At 39.8% G+C, this 23,588-nt stretch overlaps 1 protein-coding gene across 1 annotated transcript in view; it reads left to right on the top strand.

Moving 5' to 3' along the window:
* Positions 1 to 23,588, top strand: part of FREM1 (FRAS1 related extracellular matrix 1) — a 1,066,140-nt gene that overhangs the window by 827,508 nt on the left and 215,044 nt on the right. Inside the window, exon 32 of the mRNA XM_044060374.1 lies at positions 21,868 to 22,079. Within this exon, the coding sequence (XP_043916309.1) occupies positions 21,868 to 22,079 (212 nt within the window). The remainder of the gene's footprint in view (positions 1 to 21,867; positions 22,080 to 23,588) is intronic.

The raw sequence follows: 23,588 nt of genomic DNA, 5'->3' as shown, positions 1-23,588 counted from the left end.
GATCTGAACTCTATAGTTTACTATGCATATATATAGTCAGTTTTTTCATGTACTTTAATAATTTATTATTAAATATATTTAAAACATTTGTTGTGGCTGGTCCTTGTAGAAAATATCTAACCTTGGAGTGCTTATATTTATTTGATGACACTGTGTGGCCCACTCCAGAAGTCCTAACCATCTTGGCGAACTACTGCCATTTGTATTAGTATTAATATTATAGTGTATAATTGGATATCCTTTTAAGAGCCTTATAGTAACTGACTGGTGGCAGTGATAACTACTTTATAATCTGGGCAAAGTTGGTAGAGTGGATAATCTGTCCCAGTCTTTCCCAGGTGTGCGTGTGTGTGTGTGTGTGTGTGTGTGTGTGTGTGTGTGTGTGTGTGTGTGTGTGTGTGTGTGTGTGTGTGTGAGAAAATTAAATCTTAAAGAATGTGTGTGTTAGCTACTTGGGGCAGGGACACAAAGCACTGGGTTTACAGAGAGGGTGCTGGAGGACCTGGCTTGAACACTTAGCTGGGGACCTAAACCTGCAGCTGTACCAGTGGGGAGTCTTATTGGGGACCTGGAGGGAGACAGATATAGAGACTTCCAGACCCTAGGCTGAGTGTGCTCTCTGTGTGCTCTTAAGGGAAATTGTACTTGATGCAAGGAGGTCTGCATATGGAAATACTGAGTGTATCCATTTTAATTTCAAGTGCACATCCCTCTCCAGTGTCAATGGTGAGGATTCAGGCTCCTTGATTACTGGCCCAGCATGGTGAAGACACATATTGGTGGCCATCACATATTGGTAGCAGTGGTGGGCATTACAGTGTGATCTAGGGCTCAGCACTGGGATCCCTCCATGGCCTTCTGCACTAAAGGCAAGTATGCTACCTGTTGTGCTACTAATACTGCTTTTAAACTTTACACCCCAAACACTAATGATGGCCATTTGCTAAACAAAACAATTACACATTGAAAACAGACAGCATGAGCAACAGTAAACTTCCCTTTCCTTGAAACTCAACATTCTTTAAAAATTAACTGAAACTTAACATTCTTTGAAAATGCACTGAAACTCAACAGTCCTTGAAATGCACCTGCTGATGACAGTTTGGTAGTTGGTATAGAGGACTCAGGACACACAGCTAATGTCCTGTAATCAAGGTGCAGGGTTTGAGCCTAAATAAGTTAGCCAAACTGTCAACCCTAACTGAAGCATCACTCACACACACACAACCACACACACTGTTAATTTCATCCAGAATGGCAATTCTCCAAATAAAAATCCGTGTTTGTCTCCTTCATCCTCCATAAAAGTCTCATGTGCTTTGCTCCAGTATTTAAATGTGTGTGTGTCGTACAGAGGATACATACGTAGTCTGAGTGCATCCTTAAAGAAAAAATGTTAAGTTTTGTGGCAGCACCCCCCCCCCCCCCCAGCCAATGAGCTCTAGGTGACTGCCTAGGTTGCCTAGTGCTGGATCCGGGTCTGGTAGTCAGGAATTTTGGAATGTAGGTCGATTCCCTCTCCTTTGATAATGGTTTGCCTACATGGTTGTAAACTTTGATTATTGTCTCACCCTTCACTGCAAATTAAATACCAAAAATGATGAGATGAAAAACCTTAAAACACACACAAAAAATGTTTTTTGCAGGGCAGCAAGCCCCCTGCATACCCCCAAAATTATATACATCAACTCCACACAGTCATACCATAGTGAAGAAAAGGGGCCCCCCACCAGAAGAAAAGTGCACTACCAGCACAATACACTGTGGTAAAAATCTCTGCAATATTAAATTTATGAAAGTCATCTGTTGCGCCATTGATACAGAGCAGAAGCATACATAAGCTGATGACCACCATGAATCAACAATAGTTATTCCCTATACTCTGTCCAATCCTACACTTGACATGCAATGATATTCTGCAGCTCTATGTCTATGAATGAACTGCAATCATGTTTCCCTTTATTTACAGCAGACCCATAGGCTCTTGTCTTCACATGGACTGCAGAATGCAATGTCATCCAAAATGTCAAAGACAAACCCATCGTATTACTGTTTTTTTTTTATGTTGCCCCTTGCCAAAATAGTATTTCCCAGAGGTTTTGCGGGGTGGGGAGGGAGCTGCACCACAAACCCCACTCTGCCTCCTTTAACTGATTAAGCACCCTCTGGGATTGTGCCCTTACTGAAACAGGGGGAAATCTCATAGAAATGGTATAATCAATGAGATGCCCTTGACTAAAAGCACTGTTCCTGTAGATTTACCAAAATTGTCTTTTTCGTCTCTCTAAATAAGTAAGCAACAAAATGACTCTCATTCCTATCCTCTAAGTCCCAGTGCCAGGTAACTCTTCAGGGACCAGATCCCCCAAAAGACCCTGAGATGCAGTCCAGGCGCCATCCCTTTGCACCACAAAACTAACCTAAAAACAACAAATATTACATTATCCTCTCTACTCTATTGTAAAACAACATCAAAATTACCAAATAAAATTAAAAAGAGTCCCAGAAAGATAGTAAAGCAGTCACAGTATGTTTCATTCATAAAGTTCAATGCAAACTACATAAACGCTATTCATTAAAATAATTGCCACATAATGTAACTGTCATGTCCTGAAATGAATGGGAACTAGTAACCTAAACTATGTAAAGCAGATTAAAAATGAAAATTGTGCAGATCAAGACTGTATGACATCGAGACTATTTTCATGATGGATGGTTTCACCACTCAACGAAATACATTCCTTAAACCTACATTTCAGCTGCTTAATGAGCCACACACACTAGAGTAGCTCAGGGATGTGAGAGGAAACTAAAGAGGTAAAACAAATCACAGATAAGGGAAGAACCTGCAAACTCCATACAGGTGGTGGCCATATGAAAGGATTGAATCCCAGACCTTGCAGCTATGACTTAGAAATGTAAACCATTACACCATTGCAATGCCCAGTTACAAATTCATCTCCCTTCTTGGACCTGAGTTTTATGATTCTGGGCTTCCTTGTTTTAATCCAAGTGTTGCTGAGTCTGTAGTCCTTGCCACCAGATGGATTTTGGAGCTTGAAACTTGTGTGTAAATAGACATATTTGGAATTTATGATGACTGTGTCACCCTGAATATTAATTTTCACTTCTTATGAAGTTAGTATCCAGGTTATTCTTGAATAAGTCCATATGAATTTCAGCCCATTTTTCATAAAGTTACAATACAGGTGCACAGCTGGCTGGCTGTTTCTGCATCCATAGTGTGAAAGATTTCTACAAGCTGAGTCATTCATATTGTGGAAAGGCTAATAGGAGTGCAGACACCAAGAGGTTGTTTAACTGTATTCTTTTCTGCCACAAAGAGGCACATTAGCTTCATTTGAAAGTAAAAAAGGATATTCTGCTGCAGGACTATTGCTGTCTGTTGCTCATTTCGAGAATTTATCTAATGCAGGCAATGTTATATTTCATTTTACAACATTATGTTACTTATTTGTGCTTCAGAAAATAACTAGTTCTTCATCTAACCTGGACTATTTGTGTAGTTATCCTCTAAGTTGTCCTTATATGCACCTTCTCCTAGTTCACCATCCATCCCATCCCATCCCTTCCCTTCTTGAAGCAGTTCACAAGCTTAAGATATACGTAATACTCTGTCAGGCAGTCTCTTCCATATATCCACTGCTCCTTTCATACAAGTACTTTCACATATTCAGGCTAAGCTTGAGATCTTCATACTTGTGACCATGGTCCTTCTACTTTCTCTGTCCTTCCTTTTAGGTTGTAGCCCAGCTCTCTATTGAAATATCAGCCCTCATAATGTTAAGTTCTGACAGAATGAGAAAATAAGATAGAAAATCCAGAAGACTGAATCTCGCACAACACCCTAGTCCTTTAAACTCTGTTTTTGTTGTGGGCAAGCCCCCACACACCCATTGAACTTAAATATACCAATTCTGAGATCGACATACTTCTGAGAAAAGGGAATAGTCCTTGAAATGGCCATCTCGGGCTAAGTATATTTAAGTCCATTTTTTCAGCCATTCAGTCTTCATGTCTCAGGACTCACTCTAGCAGTTCCTGACATTTTAAATGGTTACCTGTGTCCCTTGATATTGTCCCCTAAATGTCTTGTGCAACCACATCATGTCCCCCATATCTTCTTCTTCCCACAAATGAGAACAGATTTAAGTCACCTAACTTCTCTTCATACTAACTGCCCTTAATTCCATTTGTTACCCTCATTGCCTTATTTTACAATCACTCCACTAAACTGGGTTATTCTTGTGTGAGAGACGTAAATGGATGTGTTCCAGCTCTGAAAAGACTAGGGATTTGTAGAAGAGTAGTATGACTTCTAATAAAAATCTGTTCTCCTAATCAAACAACTTAGTGTGCTGCATTGGATAATGCTATCTGAGTATATACCTGGTGGTTCATTTCTGTTGTCATTATCACCCCAAGATAATTTTTCTGCCTTTTAAGTTTACTCCTATACTTTGATATTCGATTTTGATCTTACGAGAGCCTGGTAAAGTATCTTACTTCTCTCTACATTAAACCTTAGACACTACTTCATTCTTACACTGACATTTTCCAAAAATGCCTTTGAAAGCTTCCTCCTCATCCTGAAGTATGTCTTTGAATTTATTGTCACCAATAAATAGGTTCATCATGTTCTTGAAACCCTTTCAGTGTCAGGTGTGTGGTTTCCAAAGACCATTGGTCCCAAGGTCTAACCCTGTGGAATCCTCTTAACTACTTGTTTTCCCTTTTACAGGTTGCTTTGCTTTCTGCTATCCCTCCAACCATGTCACCAACTTCCTTTTCTACTGATGTTCCTTTACATCTACCTCTCAGTTTGAACTGAGTCAAAGATTTTTCTAAAGTCAAAGAATATCTCATCATCAGTATTTTTTCTTTTTTGTCAACTTCCAGACATAATCCAGAATTAAAACTATATCAAGTGGGACTGCACTGAGTTTGCATATCACAAACCTTAGCTGCTTTTTATGCTGTGGGTTGTTTTCCGGAAACCTGGTAGTCATTCCCTCATCTTTTTCACCATTACTTTTTGTGGTATTGATCTCTATGAGTTTGTAGAATCCCAGATCAGTTCTACTCACCCCTTGTAGGTTGGCACCATTGTGGCCACCCTTCAATCCACTGAATCACTGCCACTGCTGAATGACTGGATGAAAGGTCACATTTGGGGACTTGTATGTACCATCACCTGGTCTTTTGGTGTCCTGTAGGTTTGCTGTCATAAACCTGCAGTTTATCTCCCTTTAACTTCCTCATTCCACCTTCCTCCTCTCAAACTCAAAATGATATTCTTTCTTGAATACAGAAGTAAAAACGTCATGGATACTTTCTGCCTTTCCCTGTCCTCACTGCATTCCATCCTCTCCCTGAACAATTTCTATAGATTTTTAACATTTCCTGTTTTCTCTGTGTCTAAAGAAACTTTTCTTCTCTCTTTTTCTATTGGCTCTTCTTCCAAAGTTGCCTGCATCTTTCTTACCATCTTTGTAGCCCTCTTTCTTGCTTCCTGATTTTGGCTCACACTCCTTTTCTTTCTTCTTTAACTCATTAAAAGCCCTTTGTTTTGTATGGTTGTCTCTCTTTCATTACTTACCTCTTAAACCACATTATTTTTTTCTCACTACCTTTTTCCTAGCTTCTTTCATTAGCCATTTGTATGTTACACTTTATCTTTCTCTATCTTGATGCAGAGGTAGAGTAACCATCTGCAATGCTCGTGTATAGGTCCAAAAATGGACTTGGGTTGCTGTTGAAGTTGGTCTAGAAGAAAGGCATGACAATCTGCTCCTGTATCTCTGCTATGAAAACTCTGTATATAATTCAGATAACTGTTTATAGGGTGTTGCCTTAAGTTGGCAAATATTCAGCGATGTTATATACATGCACATCTTAATTCAGTTGTTGTTTGTCTATGTATATATCTTGCCAGAACAGTTGGTATCTTGGGACCTCCATATCCCATACCCTTTCACCATATGCCCAGTTTTGCATCATACCAACTACAACTGGTTTCAGTTTTTGAATCAATATCCGAAACTCTCCTGTTTTCTTGCCAAGCACCTTGTCTTACTCAGTGTAGCCCTTCAGTACTTTCATACATGCTGCTGTTTTCTCTCATTTTTCCACTGTTAACTTTTTTGACATTAGATGCTTATTGTGTGTTACTGTCCTTTTCATATCCATGTATTCATTCTGTATTTCCCATTTTCCTTGATATTTCTTATGCCTTTCTGGCTGATGCTGACTTTTTTTAACTGTCAGTTTGGAACTTCTTTTCCAAGCTAAAACTGCCTTTGCACGCATAGTTGTTCTAACATACCTTTGCAGTATGGATTTCAACAAGGCAGGCAAACATAGAAAGTTTCCCTTTTTGCAATCTCTTCTCAGAGTCAGGCAGTAGTCTGTCTGTCACTTAGCCCTCTCTTTTGAGTTGAATGTTGTAACCTTCATCCTGCACTTCTTTGCTGTGCTAGCAGACGGCATCAGTTACATCTCTGAAAAGGCTGCTGCTACTGCACATCCCAACCTCTGCCATGTCATGGCCATCTCTCTAGTCTTCCTTTAGAACTGTTTTACTGTTTAACCCGCTAAGACATTTGGCACCCATTTATGCAGTTTATGCAGTGACAGGACCGTGTCTCTAGCTGTCCATGAAGTTCTTGCTTCCTTTCCTGTCCTAGTCTCAGTCCTGAGACAGCACTCATTTTGACCTACCTGACCACGTGGTGTTTCTGTCTTCACTAGTACCACTCCCCCACTCTCCTCAACTGCCATCCTTGCAATACTGCCTAGGCTGTCTGCAATAGCTCTTCTGCTTGCTACCTGTAAGCTGTTCTCTGGAGAGTTTCTTATACTATCTGTTCTCACACTGTCAAATCTGCCAATAAGTCTAACACTGCCTTCTGCATCCCATGGTCTCTGTGTTCTTTCTGTTTGATTCACTAGCACATGGCTCTTTTTCTCTTCAGTAATTCACTTCTTTTCCTTTTATCCCCTGTGTAATGTCTGCCCCAGTTCCACTTCCTTCTGAATATGGTATGTGTTGTTCTCCTTGTCTGATCTGTTGACCTCTTCTACCTCTTATCCTTCACTGTTAACCTGTCTCTTCTGTAGGTCCACCACCTCTGTGTTCTTATTCTGCATTGTTCTACCTATGTTCTCGCTTTGCTAATGCTTCTATCTTTGTTCTAGTTTTGTTCTCCTTCTTAACATAATTTTTCCTCCCTGTCTCTGCACTACAACTGCCTGGGTTTTGGTATCTCCCTGCCTGCCCGTCTGTCTGCCTCACTAACCTGACATATTTATGTATTTTTGCTATTTTAAAAGCTTGAACTAATTGTTTCTACTAATAGATAACTAATTGGTAGGTTAGGATTAGTTAGTTTTGCTTTCCTTCCTCCATCCCTAATTTTGCTGTCAGTTTTTCAATTCTGTACAGCCCACCTGTGCACAGTTGTCCACAGCATTTAATAGACATAATTAGCTGGGTAATAAAATATAAAATAATGCAATGGTACAAACACAAGTGTGTTTGAAGTCTGGATAAATAGCTTGCATGTTATGTCAATGACTTACTTACCTCTGACATCTGGATCTTGAGGTTCCCTTGGAAAGGATGGATACTGACTTTCCTCTACACAGGACTCCCTGGTGGTCATCTTCCTGTCCCTATCTTTCAGTTTTATAATAGACCTTTCACTCCACCAGAGGCTCTGTTCCCAGGCTAGATTTTACCCCGTATCTAGATTTCTTTTTTCCTTTGAAATCATTCTTTTCTGGCTGAAATCCCTATTTTTATTTCTGTCTTCTGTTGCCCTTCTTTTTCAGTCTTTTTTCCCTTTTCTTGTGCTCTGTTTTTAGTACTACATCTTTTCCCTTTTCTTGTGCTCTGTTTTTAGTACTACATCTTTTCCCTTTTCTTATGCTCTGTTTCTGGTACTACATCTTTTCCCTTTTCTCTGCTTTTATGGCTGGATTCTGTCTGTTCTGCTGCTGCTGCCAGTACATATGGTATGTGCATAGCACCAGTATGCAAGTCATGTTATGTGATTTCCTGTGTGTTTTTTTTCATAATCTGAATAATGTTGTGTCTTTCAGCTCGTCACAGTGGAATTCCAGTCCGCTAATGATTGGCAGTAGATTTTTACATGCCGAGTTGCTGGCCCTGACGCACAACCTTCAACAAAGGTATGCCCATTCATGCATGTCTCTACACAGAAGACGCTCTAGCTGAGAATCGAACAGGACAACATCTTACTATGAGGCGACAATGCTACCGCAGCACCACCACCGCAGTTTTCATAACCTGAATAATAAAGATGCAAAATTGGCAGCACTATATCCTCGGTCAGTCTCCATTACATTATATGAACCAAGTTGTTGGATGGTGTTAAGTGATGAAGGACATTTACATTATGTAGTTTTGTCATCTACAGAAAATCTAGTTGAAGACTGCAAATTGTGTATCCAGACATGTAATTTTCTCCTAATTGTAAATTAATTAGCTGAAAAGCTTGAGAGTTACAACGTGCCAAGTTTTTTGTATGTTACTGGGAAGAAGTACTAATAGCACATAACATATTTGAGTTTTGAGAGTAGAAAAAGAATATAACAGTGAGAGAACCTTTTCAGAGTTCCTGTCACAGAAAAAATAATTGAAAATATCCACTATTTATTTCTTTATTTTTAGGTTTATTTTGCTTACTGGGTAAGTCTGACTGTATTAAGCAAATCCCTTTTTGGGGGAGGCCCAGGGAGAAAAGCACCAGACATTTAACAAACAGCTGTTTTGATATGCAGTGGAATAAACAGTTCTTTACCATTTACAAATAATCACCCTATGTTCAATTGATTATTTGCCTTTTACATAGGATATCAGGCCCTTTGGAAAGTCCTGATATTTATAGTAGTGAATTAAAGAACTGAGTGAAAACTGTCAGTTTGGTGAGTTATATGGCGTTTTTATGAGATAGAAATTTGTATTTTATTCAGAATAATAAAACAAAAGGGAGAGTGCCAAACAAAGTAGAATTGACATTATGCCAAGTAATAGACACTCTCATAGTGCATCAAACTAGTTCATCTCAGTTAGAGGTGCTGATTGAAGAGTTAAAAGTTGTACTGAAAAAAAAAGTTTGACAAAGTAGAGCTAAAAAGAGCTGCAAATTTATGAAAAGATGAAGTGTTGTTTCTCAGTTCTGAATGAGATGCGTTTATAAACATGATAAAAGAAATGCCTCTCACTGAGTCAGGTATGTCAGTTATGTAAAAGTTGTGGCTAACAAAAAAAAAATTGCTGAAGTGGGCAAAATGTGGCCAATATCATTGCAGCTGAGAAAAATGTATGTGGAGGAAAAAGTAATGAAAAAATAATATTTTCTGGGCTTGCATGATCTGCCCAATGGCTACCCTTTCTGCAGTCCTTCATTTTTCATTTAGGCTCACAATGCCCTGGCCATGTCATTGCCTGGTGGAAGCAATAGTCTGGTATTATGGAGTTGGCCAGTCTGTCAATCTGTCAATTGTGTGGACTGTCCTAGCTCTACTCCCTGTGCAAACTATGCACTCCAAAACTGAATCTCTGGAGATGCATCCAAACTACTAAACCATGATCAATCTCTGTAGTACATGTCTCACAGCTGTGCAGCATGAGCACATTATTCCCTTGCTGCAAATGGTATACCTGCTTTCTTCCAGGTGTCACTACTGCAGTGTGTTGAGCTGCCTTCCTCCCTCCAGGATATGTGAGCCGTGTTTGCTCCTTCAACATGAGACAGTAAATGTTAAAAGAGTGCCTTGTCTACAAGAATATGGAGAGAAAGAAATGATATTCAGATATCTTGTCATATATGCTTGCAGAAAGTAATCAGAGTGTGTTGACTAAACTAGACATTGAGGTAGACTGCAATGTGATGTCTGCCTAAGCATTTAAAGCTCCAAGAGTGAAGCAAAGAGTTATAACCGTCCATGTGCATGTTGCTTACTTATTCAGACTGTCAGATATTGTCATTAGGTCAAATATGCTTAAATGTGAATATAAGGTAAGAAGTACCAGAGTTAAAGCAAATGCTGTAGTGGGTTATTTGATTTGGTAGAAGCTTGGCATGGAGAAAATAGTTCAATATACACATGAAAATTATGATAAATTACATCATGACTTTGAAGCATTATTTACTGGTATTGAATGTTTGTCAATAGAATATTATTGTCAAATAGAGCCTATCATTTTACCTGTAATGCTTATTTCAAGGAACTTCCAGAAACAATCAGAGGTTGAACTATAACAGAGCTACAAAGACTGGACAATGTGTGTGATTAATAAATAGCTCCAAATTACAGACTTAGTGGAGAATACAGATGCTATGATTAATTCTGGCAGTGTTTCTGTATGTATGTTATCAATCTATATGATGTGGCTGAGGATATAAATAAAAAACTTCTGCTTTGTACAAGAAAACAGGTTGTAATTGTATGCTAAATGAAAAGTTTTTTTTCTATACTTGATGCCAATAAATGATATTTTGGCAAATCAAACTTGATAAGGAAAATTTCCAGGGTGAACATTTTAATATGCCTTTATGAAGCTAAAGGATGTTCTTCATGTTTCACTGTTGCAGTCATCACATTTGGGTTATTCCTGGCAGGGTAGCTTTCGGCCGGCCCAAATACCAGACTTAGTATTTCTGCATTGATTGCTGTCGCTTGAGGACTGACATCAGGTCATCAGTAGCATATGATGTAATAGCTTTTGTCTGAAATAAGTGTGTCATTAGGAAAATGTAATCTATTGCCTGGTATTGGACTGAAGAGCAAGAAAATAGTTTAATTTGTTCAAATCATTAGCTAAAAGAGCACCTACAGTGAAGTGTTTTGATGTGCAAAACACATTCACATTACAAGTTGAAGTTAGTCAAAATGGATCTGAAGCAGTAATTTTATAAAAGGACAATTAATTGCAGGACATTTTCTAGCTGCTAGAAAGAATTTAGATACACAAGCGATCCTATTATTAATGTATGTTTTATTAGTATAATTATGAGAGAGTTACCAGCAAAAAGTGATCATAAGCTGTTATTCATCGTACTTAAAAGCTGTTATACAAGGCACTTCATTGATGATTACTGAGAATCAAATATATGTTCAACAGACAGTGAGACAGAATCAGCTAAGTCAAAGGTTCTACTGTAAGTAAACTCTTTTTGATTTGAAAGACAGAAGTAAGGTGTAGATGTTTTGAGAACCAAGCCAGGTGAGTCATTTTGGGGAAATGAGCAACTGTAAAACTTCAGATGGAAAAGCACTGTAAAGAAACATGAGACATATGTTCAAATTGAGAAATATATCTCAAAATGATAGCAGGAAGCAACTAGCCTTTGTTCATGATACCTTGAAATTTGTGAAGATGACTAGTGAGGCATCCCAGAACATAGCTAGGGCTGGCAACACAGCAGTTCATAACTATCTCTGTTCTTTGGAGTTTATGAACCAAATGTTGCTTACATTCCTTGCTCAGCTTTGTCTTAAAATATTGTACTCACTAGCATACCATGGTCTGTTGGTTTTTAGTGGCTATGCTAAAAAGAACTATAGTCTAAATTGGTCATGGAAAAGGGATTCTTATGGTAATGTTTTCCTGCAGGGGATCCCGTCTTAAGGACATTCATGCATCAACTTTTCTGGCTTTTCCTTTTTTTATTTTTAGATTCCCTTGTACACTTGTCTCACTACTTTATTTGTTTTTTTCTGTTTTTTTTTTTTTTTTGTAATTAACAGGGAGAGTGCTAATCCACATGACCCTTTTTCAGACTCACTCTGGGAGCACTGTCTGGTAACTTACACATAGTCGCACAGCAAACAGGTGGAAGCTCAGAGGAATCAAACCTTGAACAAGAAGCAGCAGCTCCTTAACAGCTCATAGCCTTAAGTGCTAACTGGTTAAGATGTATACCAGATGTTCTCTTCAAGTATGCTATTGCTAATAAGTGATCGTTCACTGTATCTACTGATCTTATAGAGCCACTCCTAAAGTATGTTCACTTTTACCCACAATCCCTCTTTTGATTTCAGCAATGCTCTGCAGACTTAAATTTACATATGTGGTTAAAAAACACCTAAAGATGATTTATTTATTTATTTATTTGACATTTGTTAACCGGATTAGTCTGGCTGGGCAGCATACCCTTTTTCAGCAGAGATCCAAGAAGAAAAGCTCCATTACAAAAAAATTAGAAACACAGAGAGTATTAAACAATTGGAGGAATAAAGTTTTTGTCTTATACATGGCTAGAATCAAAAAACATCATACAATATTTGAGAAATACATAGATGTTCTTCATCTCACATTGCTGCAGTCATAACCTGTGGGTAGTCCGCTGTCCTTGGTCGGCCCGAATACCAAAGTGTTAGGCTGGCGTCGGTCATGGTCGCTCAGATCTGACGTCAGTACGCCGTGGTACTAAAGCGCATGACCGACGCCATATCCTCAGTCTTTCTTGCCGCATGGTCCGAAGCAGAAGCAGCGTTTTGCAAGTGCCGTTCGGCGTCCTGAAATTTTCGTATTCTGAGTTTCAGACCGAAGACCAAGTTGGGCTAAGTACCCCGTTGGGGAATATTTTTGTCTTTTCTTGCCTCATTTAAATCCGGATGTCAGAAAAACTGAATAATTGTATTTCTTGTGGGAAACAGATACCTCATAGGGATTACCACTCTCTTTGTATTCCTTGCTTGGGGCCTGAGTACGACGTAGTCGGGTGTCGCTTTTGTGCTAAATTTAATAAGCACACCATTAAACGCAGGTTAGATTGTGCTAGGCTTGTATTCGGTAAGCGGTGTAATTACAATATGCCGTCGGATCCTCCGACGCCCGCTACCGCTAAGAAGCGTAAGGAAAAATCGTTAAAGTCCAAGCAGGATGAGTCGTCCGTTACGGACGCCGGTTCTTTAGAAACTACGGTGGAATCTGTGGATCCAACCGAGGTTTCAGCTGAGTCTCAGGGGGAGCCTTTAGTTGTGCAGGATGTGGCCTCTCAGGAGTCGGGTCAGGCTGAGGGGGCCTCTCAGGTTTCTGTAGTCCCTCCTTTGCATAAGGTGGTTAGGCCTTCTACTTCTGTCTCTAAGGTTCCTTCCAAGGTCAGGCCTGGTTTGTCTTCCTCTGGCGTCAGACCTAGTTCTGCAGGTTCTGTACCTAAAAAGCATATGCTGAAAATGGCAGAAGATTTAATTACCTTAATCAGGGGTTCTTTGCCCCCTCCAGATAAGAGGCCTAGGGTAGAGCCAGAGGTGGAAGGATTGGAGCATTCTTCAGATTACTCGGAGTCTTCGGCTGAAGACATTCAGGATTTTCCTCCTTATTCTGATTCAGATGCAGAGGATTCTAGTCCTTCTGCTTCCCCCCCCCAGAGGATTTTTCTTTTTCTGAAACTCTGCATTCCATGAGAGAGCATTTTAAGTGGGAAGGTCAGGATTTCTCTGATTCTAGAAAGAGACTTAGGGAATTTTTGTTTTTACCACAGCATAGGCCCTTGGCTATACCCCCGTTTTGGATGTTGTTCAGGATGTTTTCTCTGAAGCTTCCCTTAATCCTGATTCTTTGCCTCCTGCCCCGGTCAAGCCAGACAGGTATTACAGAGTGCCTGAGGCTCATAAATATTTGTATAAAAGCCCGAGAGCTGACCCAGAAACTATTAGCCAGGGACCTAAGGGTGTCAGGGCTTCTGTTGTAAAGAATCCAGTTCCTATGGATAAAGATTCTAGAGCTTTGGATAGGTGAGGTAAAAAAGTGTATACCTCTTCCACTCTAGCAATGAGGGCTTTGAATTGCCAGTTTCATATGCTGAAGTACCAGAACTTTCTCCTGAGTCAGTTGAAATCTAAGGTAGATGCTTTGGCAGAGGGCATTGAGTGTAAGGAATTGCAGGATTTAGTTCATGCCTCTGATCAGGTGGGTAAACATTCTTTGCAGTGTGGTTTTGATGCTCTTCAGGCCTCTTCCAGGGTGGCTGCCACTGGATCAGTTCTTCGTAGGCACGCCTGGTTTAAGGATCAGAATTTGTCAGAGCATGTTAAAGCTCGAATTTTGGATGCTCCCCTTCAGTCTGAAGTTCTGTTTGGTTCTCCTGTAGAGTCAGTTTTGAAGAAAATGGAAGACAAAGCCAAGTCTATGCAAACAGTTAAGGATTTTTTACAGGTGCAGCCCCCTAAGTTTAGCAGAAATTGGCCTACTAAGGGATGGGCTTATCCTTCTTCTGATTTACAGTCTAGGGGCAGATCTAGACGTGGTAGGGGCAGAGCTCATGCTCAAGGTTCTTTCCGGCCTAGGACGTGGAGTTCCCCTGCACAATCTTCAGGTGAGGGCAGGGGTCAGCCTTTTCGTAAACAGACCCAATGACCTGTATCTCCAGCTGCCAGATCCCTCCTGCCTGGCAGCTCCTCTGGGAGGAAAGTTGGCACATTTCAGAAAAAATTGGCTTTTGGTCACTCAGGACAAATGGGTGTTGGACATTATAGATCGAGGCTACAAATTTTATTTTCACACCTTGCCTCCTTTCAAAGGCATGCCAGACGTTCCTTCTCAGCAAAAGATGGAGGCTCACAAACAGATTGCTTTACTTCTCAAAATGGGGGCTATCCAGAGGGTCCCTCCGTCAGAAGTGGGCCTAGGATTTTATTCTCGCCTGTTTCTTGTACCAAAGAAAGGAAACACTTGGAGGGGAATTCTGGATTTGTCTATTCTCAACACATACCTGGACATTCCAAAATTCAAGATGTTAACTTTGCAACAACTTTTGCCTCTATTAGGCAAAGATCACTGGATGGTAACTCTGGATCTCAAAGAGGCTTATCTTCACATTCCTATCAGGCCCAGCTGCAGGAGGTTCCTGCGTTTTCGGGCTGGGACTTTACATTATCAGTACTCTGCATTGCCCTTTGGCTTATCTACTGCGCCCAGGGTGTTCACAAAGGTCCTGGCACCGGTGATAGCCTTCTTAAGGTTAAGGGGAATACAAATCTATCCTTATTTGGACGATTGCCTGATTCTGGCTCAAGACAAAGTCAAGTTACTTCACCATCTACAGTATGTTATGGCAGTGTTAAGGTGGCTAGGGTATTCTGTGAACGAAACAAAGTCCAGTCTAGTACCCTCTCAGGACATGTGCTTTCTGGGTGTGAGACTGAATACAGCTTCTCAGATGGCATTTTTGACCCCGGACAAACAAAGAAATCTTACCCTTTACTTCCAACAATTGTCTCTACGGTCCAGGCTGACTGCAAGGACAGCCTTCAAGCCTTGGGGTTCATGGCATCTTGTATTCTCGTGCTTCCCAATGCCAAACTGCATATGAGGAAGCTGCAATGGTATCTCAAAAGCGTATGGACTCAACACTGCCACGATTTGGACACTGTCATTCAGATGATACCTTGCCTCCAAAGGGAATTTTTGTGGTGGGCTCAGGAATGTCACCTAAACAAGGGACTCTCTGTGACCCGACCAGAGGCGAGTCAGATCTTAACGACAGATGCCTCAGACATGGCCTGGGGAGCACACTTCAATGGAAAATGGGTTCAAGACACGTGGCCTGCCAGACTACAACATTTGCATATCAACATGAAGGAGATGTTAGCAGTCCAATTTGCATTGATGGCTTTCAAGGATTTACTTCACCCAGGGCAAGTGTTGATTCAGACAGACAACACAACAGTCATGTGGTACATCAACAAGCAGGGGGGTACCCATTCGTACCCTCTTTGCAGACAAGCTATGATTTTGTGGGAGACTGCTCTCAGTTTGCACCTCACCCTTCAGGCAAGGTTTCTGCCAGGAGCACAGAACTCCTTAGCAGATGTTTTGAGCAGACAGATGGTGGATCCCCACGAGTGGAAATTGGATCCTCATGTCTTTCAACAGTTGACGGTGGCATGGGGGACTCCAGACATAGATCTGTTCGCTTCTCCACTGAATTACCAACTGCCAAAGTTTTGCACAAAGCTGTTTCACCCAAAAGCTTGGAAAGTGGATGCTCTATCATTCATTTGGAACAACCTTCACGTTTATGCCTTTCCCCCTCTGCCTCTCCTTCCCAAGGTACTCCTAAAGGTCAGGCAGGACAAGCCTTGCATAATTCTGATAGCTCCAGATTGGCCACGACAGCACTGGTACCCTCTGCTGAGGACTTTAGTACGGGAGCCTCCTTGGCCTTTGCCATTAATTCCACACCTTTTGTCCCAGGCAAGCAATCATTTCCGCAATGTCAGGATTCAGTCCCTGCATCTGACAGCCTGGCGTATTCTGTTTTAGACCCTGGGGGGTCGCAGCTTCCTCAACAAGTTTCGAATGTCATTTTGGAGGCCAGACGGCCTAGTACCAGGAAGGTTTATGCTGATAAATGGAGGAGATTTTTTCTTTGGAGCAAAACAAAGAGTTTTGATGTTTCAGTGCCTAATTTGAGTGTTTCACTTCAGTATCTTACAGAATTATTAGACAAGGGTTTGTCTTTCTCCTCTGTTAAAGTTCATGCTGCAGCCATTTCTGCTCACTATGACTGTGACCCGCCATTATTCTCTCACCCTTTGTTCAAGCAATTTCTTAGAGGGGCAAAGAACATAAGACCCCCACGTAGAGCTCCTACTCCTTCCTGGGATCTCAATTTTGTGTTGGAAAAGCTCACTTTACCTCCTTTTGAACCTGCAGCTACTTCAGAGTTGAAGTTTTTGTCTTGGAAGACTGCTTTTTTGTTGGCCATTACGTCTGCTAGAAGGGTATCTGAATTACAGGCTCTAATGGCAGTTGAACCCTTCCTGGTATTTCATAAGGATAGGGTCTCACTACGTACTAATCCTACTTTTATGCCTAAAGTTGTTTCTAATGTGGCCTTAAACCAATCTATTCATCTGCCTACATTTTATGCTGATCCCAAAAATAAGGGGGAGAAAATTTTGCATTCTTTAGACATTCACAGGCAGTTACGTTATTATTTGAGCAGAACTAAAGGGTTCAGGCAGTCCCAACAGTTATTCATTTCTTTTGCCTTGGGATCTCAAGGAAAACCTGTTTCAAAACAAACTATTTCTAAGTGGATTGGGCATTGCATTGCTTTCTGTTATTCTCATCATGGTAAGGAGGTTCCGGCTGGAATCAGACCTCATTCCACTAGGGCTACTGCCACTTCTACTGCTTTTTTAAGGGGAGTAGCTACTAAGGATATTTTGGAGGCAGCTACCTGGAGTTCAGTGCACACTTTTTCTAAACATTACCATCTTCCTCTTTATTCCAAATCTAGGGCTGGGTTTGCCACTGCAGTTTTACAGGGCATGTTAGCAGCTCCTAATGCTATCTGATTTTACCAACCTCCCTTTACCTTTGCTTTGGGATTCTACCCACAGGTTATGACTGCAGCAATGTGAGATGAAGAACATAGTACAGTTTTGTACCTACCATAAATGTAGATGTTCGAAGATCCACATTGCTGCAGTCTAATTTACCCTCCCTCCTTCCCCTCTGTAGTTTGGGGTGGTTGTGTGGTTTGTGGTGTATCTATTGTTGCTATTTTGGTGATTGGGTATTTTTCTATTTTTGGCTATGGCCTTTCTTTTTAAGGCCTTCTGACATCTGGGGCAAGAAAGACTGAGGATATGGCGTTGGTCATGCGCTTTAGTACCACGGCGTACTGACGTCAGATCTGAGCGACCATGACCGACGCCAGCCTAACACTTTGGTATTCGGGCCGACCGAGGACAGCGGACTACCCACAGGTTATGACTGCAGCAATGTGGATCTTCGAACATCTACATTTATGGTAGGTACAAAACTGTACTTTATAACAAAGGAACATAAAACAATAAATATAATGACATGGATTAAGGAGAAGTTATGGGACACAGAAATCAGGTTAAGAGTCCTCTCATTATTAAATAAAAATGTAAGCCTAGAGAAAAATAAAGGAAATAAATAAATCAAAATACATTTATCATGGAATAATTCCTGTTATGTGAATTTAACTTTGTTTTCTTAAGATGTCTGGGTTTATTTGGGAAGGTAAAGTTTATAGCAGTGAGCACAAACTCTCCTGTAACCTCTGAAGCATATTAGATTTTTTATTGAACAAATGGGAAATTGCAAGTTAATCCATTGCAGGGAACTGGACTTCCTTTAGCACTGGTGAGCTTGTCTTCAATCAGCAATTGCATTTGAGTACTCAATCTTAGGGAAAGCTGCAGGCTATTGTTAGTTTTACTTCCACACTGCTAGACTGTAAAGTCTGGCTTTTTCTGGAAACTAAACTTTGTGACCATAGCTGGAAGGGCTGACTTAGAGCAGACCAGCTAGCACAGTATTGCTTACTAAGCCATTTAGGGGCCATGGTAATTTCATTAACGCTTTAGGGTAATAATGCTCTTAGAAAATTAGAAGTGCAAAAAACAGGCAGTCACTGATGTTTATCTTCTGTTTCTGACTTAAGTAGTTCATCTACCTGTAACCATGAAAAGTAATAAGAAAAGAACATAAATGCTGTTTTGATTAATATCATCTTCCCCAAATGATTGACAATTAATATTTTCTCTACTAGACATGTCAGAATTACTAATTAGTATAGCAGAATAATACTAACAATAAGGCACTGTTTGTGTATTTTTTCCTTTGTAATTCTGTATTTTCTAGAACGAATCAGCTAGAGAAGAAAGACAAACAAAACAAAGGAGTAATCCCTCCTAACACTGTCGCCTTTTGGAGGAAAGGTGGTGACTTATACTTAATAAATAATGACAATAATTAAGAGTTACAGACTTCATTTCTTTCAGGAAATGTATATTAATTGACATTCTGTAATTCTGTTAATGTCTCGAGTTAATAGAACTAAAATTTTAAAAGCATCCCTGATTGTCCCTGATTTTTTCTGGATTTGTCTCTAATTTTGTTGAAATTTGTCCCTGATTTGTTGAGAGCTATGTTTCTTGACTATTTATGTTCAGTGAGTGTGTTCCTCACAAAGATGTAACTCAGTAAGTCATAACAGAACCCTTCCAAATTATGAAGATTGGCATCCCTCATACCCCCTTACTGGCTGACTGGTGAAGGTCCATTGCAAGTTGGAGACAGTTCATACCAGTCAATTACCATATTCCTGATATTTACCCAGTGTCATGCCAGCAACTCTAGTCCCCGGCTTTGGATGACAGATCATTCCTTTCCTGCCAGCATGATCTAACATAAGATAAATGAATTCTGAAATTCGAAGAAAAAGATCATTTTTGAAGAGATTCTGTATATCCTACTGGTCAGTCCTTATCTACTGTACCCTTTTCATGCTTTTCAATTGAGAACTCAATGAGCTGGAGCAGGAAGGGATACTTATGGAACAGAAAGACTGAATGTTTTATTAAAGATGTTTTTCAAATTCCTAGAATACAGTTTTGTTTTACTTATAGTATGACCTAAACAGTCAGGTAAGTAGGACGTTTTATTAGAATTTATGAAATGTTTTCCAGATCAAAAGCTTTCTGAATGTTCTTGTCTCTGTAGCTATGTGTGAAATAACATATTTATGGCCTAGGCCCAGTAATTTAATTTCTTACTATTTTTCAGAGTTAGCTGAAGCTGAGCTTAACCTCTTTTCTTCCAGTATCCTCTGTTAACATATATATATATATATATATATATATATATATATATATATATATATATATTTAATTCAGTTACAATACAGTCAGTACATCTGTAACGCAAGCAACTTTGCAAATCCATTTTCAACACAAGCATCCGTACTATATATTATTCAAATAACATATAATTCTTTGGTAAATTCCAGCTAACTGTGCTGGCATATGTTACACACCCACTGCCCTACTTCTCCTTTCATAGTTGGCAATACCTCACATCATCACAGGGGACATCAGAGATTCAGTTACTGACCCGCAAGGTGTTTCACAAAGATCATCTATGAGATCCTGGTAGTCAGCCAGTCTCTTCATCTTCTCTAAGTTATCTATTGCCAGGGCAAAGGCGAAAGTATCCTTCATTCTCTGAATGTTAACACTTGTTTTATATATCATGTCAACTGCCCCATACCATAAGACAGAAAAAGAAAGGAAGGCCACAGTAAAATGATTGGCCCATCATATTATATTCTGTCATTGGGAAAGGGTGAACTCTCTTTACAGTACCATCCAAGGACACTGCACTCAGGTTGTAGATGTATCCACAAAATTTCCTGAACATTCTTGCAAGTAAAGTCTGTGCTGCAACCGCCTGGACTGTAGCACATAACTTTACCAAACTGTAGTGTCTAAACAAGCATCTCAAAGTAGGACATCTGTTAAACCACTTGCTTTTACAGTAGAACTTCATTTTACAGGGGTATCATATTTTCTTTAGTTGTGTCTTGTTATTGAGTGGAACTGAGCATTTCAGCATATAAGTTTATTCCAAAACAGTTAAGCACTTAACGGTTTTGGAATAAACTTATTTGCTGGCTTGCATTGGTGGTTTCACTGTATCTTCAGAAGATTTCCTAGTTTGTATAAATTTTTGTGATTTTGCAACTATTTGCTTGTCAGGAAAACTCACATCTGACAGTGACTTCTGCATGAGATACATTATGCATGCTTTTGTATTTGTGTCGCACATGAATAGTTACAGATGTTCCTCCCATAGTATTTCTATCACTTCGACTTCAGCTTAAGCCACTGAGGAAAGAACTCAAGAGAGAGTCTGGTACGATCTCTGTACAGGACCATCTAGAAAAGACATTTGTACAAGTGCAAGGTATTAATCCAACAGAAGACTTTTGAAAAAAGCTTGCAAGCTCAGGACAGGAACAATGAGTGAGCCTAGAGTTGTACAGGTTATTTGATGCAGCAACTTCTGTCAATGATCTTCTGAATTTGCTGGATACTCACAAGTCTTACTTTGTGATTGTAGCCATACCCTTAATGTAATGCTGACTATAGTTTCTGTAATGTAGGGTGGATAGTTTAATCTGTGTTAGGGCTAGGATGATTCTAATAGATTTCTGGTGTTATTTTTGGTGATTTATTCCATTTGTGTCTCTGATTTTCTGCATCATGGAAGTGTTACATGGGAGACCTCAGTACTGAAGTTTCATTTCTAAGTCTCCAAGTACTGCAGATTGCTTGAAGTGTACTAATGTGGCAGTTAAAGTAAAATATTTCTGTATCTGTTTGTGACTGTGTGTATTTTGCTATTCAGTTTTTAGCCTCGTGATTTATTATTGAGCTTCTCACTTCATGTTTTTGATAATGAGAACAAAGGGAGAAAAAAGACACAAATGCATGTATTATGTAATAGGAGGTATATGTTCAAAGTCATACCTGAGCTGATAAACTAAGAAAGAAGCTCAAATGTAGTCATTATCCAGCTGTTACCTTCAGACTGATGTTCCCTGCTATATAACCATTTCATAACTCCTTCTTTGAAGAAGATATGTTTTGTTGCAGTTCTTAGTGAAATTATATGTTGCCTTTCTGAAGGCTTATCATTGTGTTCAAGTGGTTGCATTTTTCTTTGTCTGTGGGGAAGACTGAATATAAAGAACTGTTTTTTGTAAAGTAAGACATGTAATACTTGTGCACAATGCCCTTAAAAGGCATCATACTGTCCCTGTAAAATAGGTGCTTTGAGGAAGAAAACACTTGTAGCTTGCATATAAGGTGGCATCATTTTCCGTGAGGGATAACTAGACAACAGCTCTGATAGCTGGGTAAGTGGAACAAATATGTATGTCAGTGGGTCACATCTGTTTAACATTTTTCGGTAAAAGCATATGATAATTTTATTTAATAACTACAATATTCACTGTGCTTTATCTTAAAATCTTTTATGTCTAGATTGCTGCATTACTCCAATTAACTCTGAGGCAGGAGGAGGCCAGGTGTATCCCGTCACAAAAGAATTCCAGCCACCACCACATGGAATGATCCTGATTGAAGAGATTGCTCGGCAGTCAGTTGTAGAGACCCGAGGAGATGTGCCCCAGGAGGAAGAATTACCTGTTCGGAAATCTTCAAAGCTTCTCCGAGCTGTTGGAAATGGAAAAAGAGTAAGATCTTTTGTTTTATACTAACAAAATCTTTCATTAAGACACGCACACTAACTGAAAGTAAGATTTAGCTTGGCAGGCAACTGCAGATATTGCTATAAAGTTTACCACAACTTTACATTTTTGAAACAGAGAAAGCCAACTTGAGGCATCAATGAATTTTATACAAAATTGTTCACATGTACGTGTGTGTGTGTGTGTGTGTGTGTGTGTGTGTGTGTGTGTGTGTGTGTGTGTGTGTGTGTGTATGTGTGTGTGTGAGACATGTTTCTGTGTGAACATTTGAAGAGAGCTTGACTTATCAGAAGGGTATCAAAAAAATAACTTTTGGATGATTCAGTCCTTCTTGGAAGAGGTTGGAAAACGCCACCTGCTGGACTTTGACTGCCCAAATAACCACAGCCTAAGCCATGCACCATCTAGTTTATACAGGTCACTGCAGGTCCTGCTTTTGGCATCTTTGAATGTTATAGCCAATAATCAAATACCTTAAAATATGTAGGAATGAGTACATGGATTTCAAAGCATGGAATTAGTAAAATCCTAAAGTACCACTTTCTTAGCGTTTACATTATTTCAAAGACAGCTTAATCTGATAATTTAAAAGCTGTGGTGTAGGAAGGAGATCAGAGTTTTCTTACTGTATGGATTTGAAATTCTTGCTTAATCTCTGAATACCATAGTTTAACCAGTTATGGAAAACTGTTGCAGGATAAACAACTCTGTGATTTGCATGGGAGCAAGATATTGCATTTTAATAAGGCTGTACTGCTTTATTTTAGTGCTGTTCTTCATCTTTATATTCGCTGATGATATGTATTTGCTTTCTTAGACTGGTGTCCTGGATTACCTCCAGGACAGATGTACCACTACCACCCTGCCTAAGATCAACAAACCTTGTAGGTGCCAAGCATAATTCCCTACCTGAGGAATACCTGCTTCTCAATAATTTGATGGTAAGGTATGCATTCACATAGCAATGGTGTCAGTAGTGCAACAGGTCACACACACGCCTTTGATACTGGAAGACCAGAAGTCTGTGGGTTCTATTCCCACAGCACATGATTGGATTACTGACACTGCACTATTGAGTATCATCCTTTTGATGGGATGTTAAATCATGGTGCAATCTGCTTCACCTATTGGTAGCTCAGCTGGATGTAAAAGATCCCATGGCACCTATCAAAAAGGAGTAGGGGAATTTCCTTGATACTATGGCCACAGTTTAGTGGGACTAACCCAGACAACAAAGGACAAATAAAGTAAACATCTTGTTCCTTCCATTATATACCACAGCTTGTAAGCATTCCTTAACTTTCATTGCTGATCATGATGGCTTTACTCATTATCATTGTCCCAAAGAAGAAGGAGATTAGGAAGATCAGCTGTCCTAAAAATGTTTAGATCCTTTTCAAGGGTATGCTCAAATGGCAACCTGTACTTGCCTATGAGCTAGAGACCAGTGACCTGTTTTTTTTTTTTTTCTTTTTCTTTTTTTCAGAGCATTCT

This window comes from Protopterus annectens, chromosome 2.part0 (genome assembly GCF_019279795.1).
Source record: "Protopterus annectens isolate FY-2018-M chromosome 2.part0, PAN1.0, whole genome shotgun sequence".
In the NCBI taxonomy this organism is placed as follows: domain Eukaryota; kingdom Metazoa; phylum Chordata; order Ceratodontiformes; family Protopteridae; genus Protopterus; species Protopterus annectens.
This window is presented reverse-complemented; position numbering and strand designations above follow the sequence as displayed.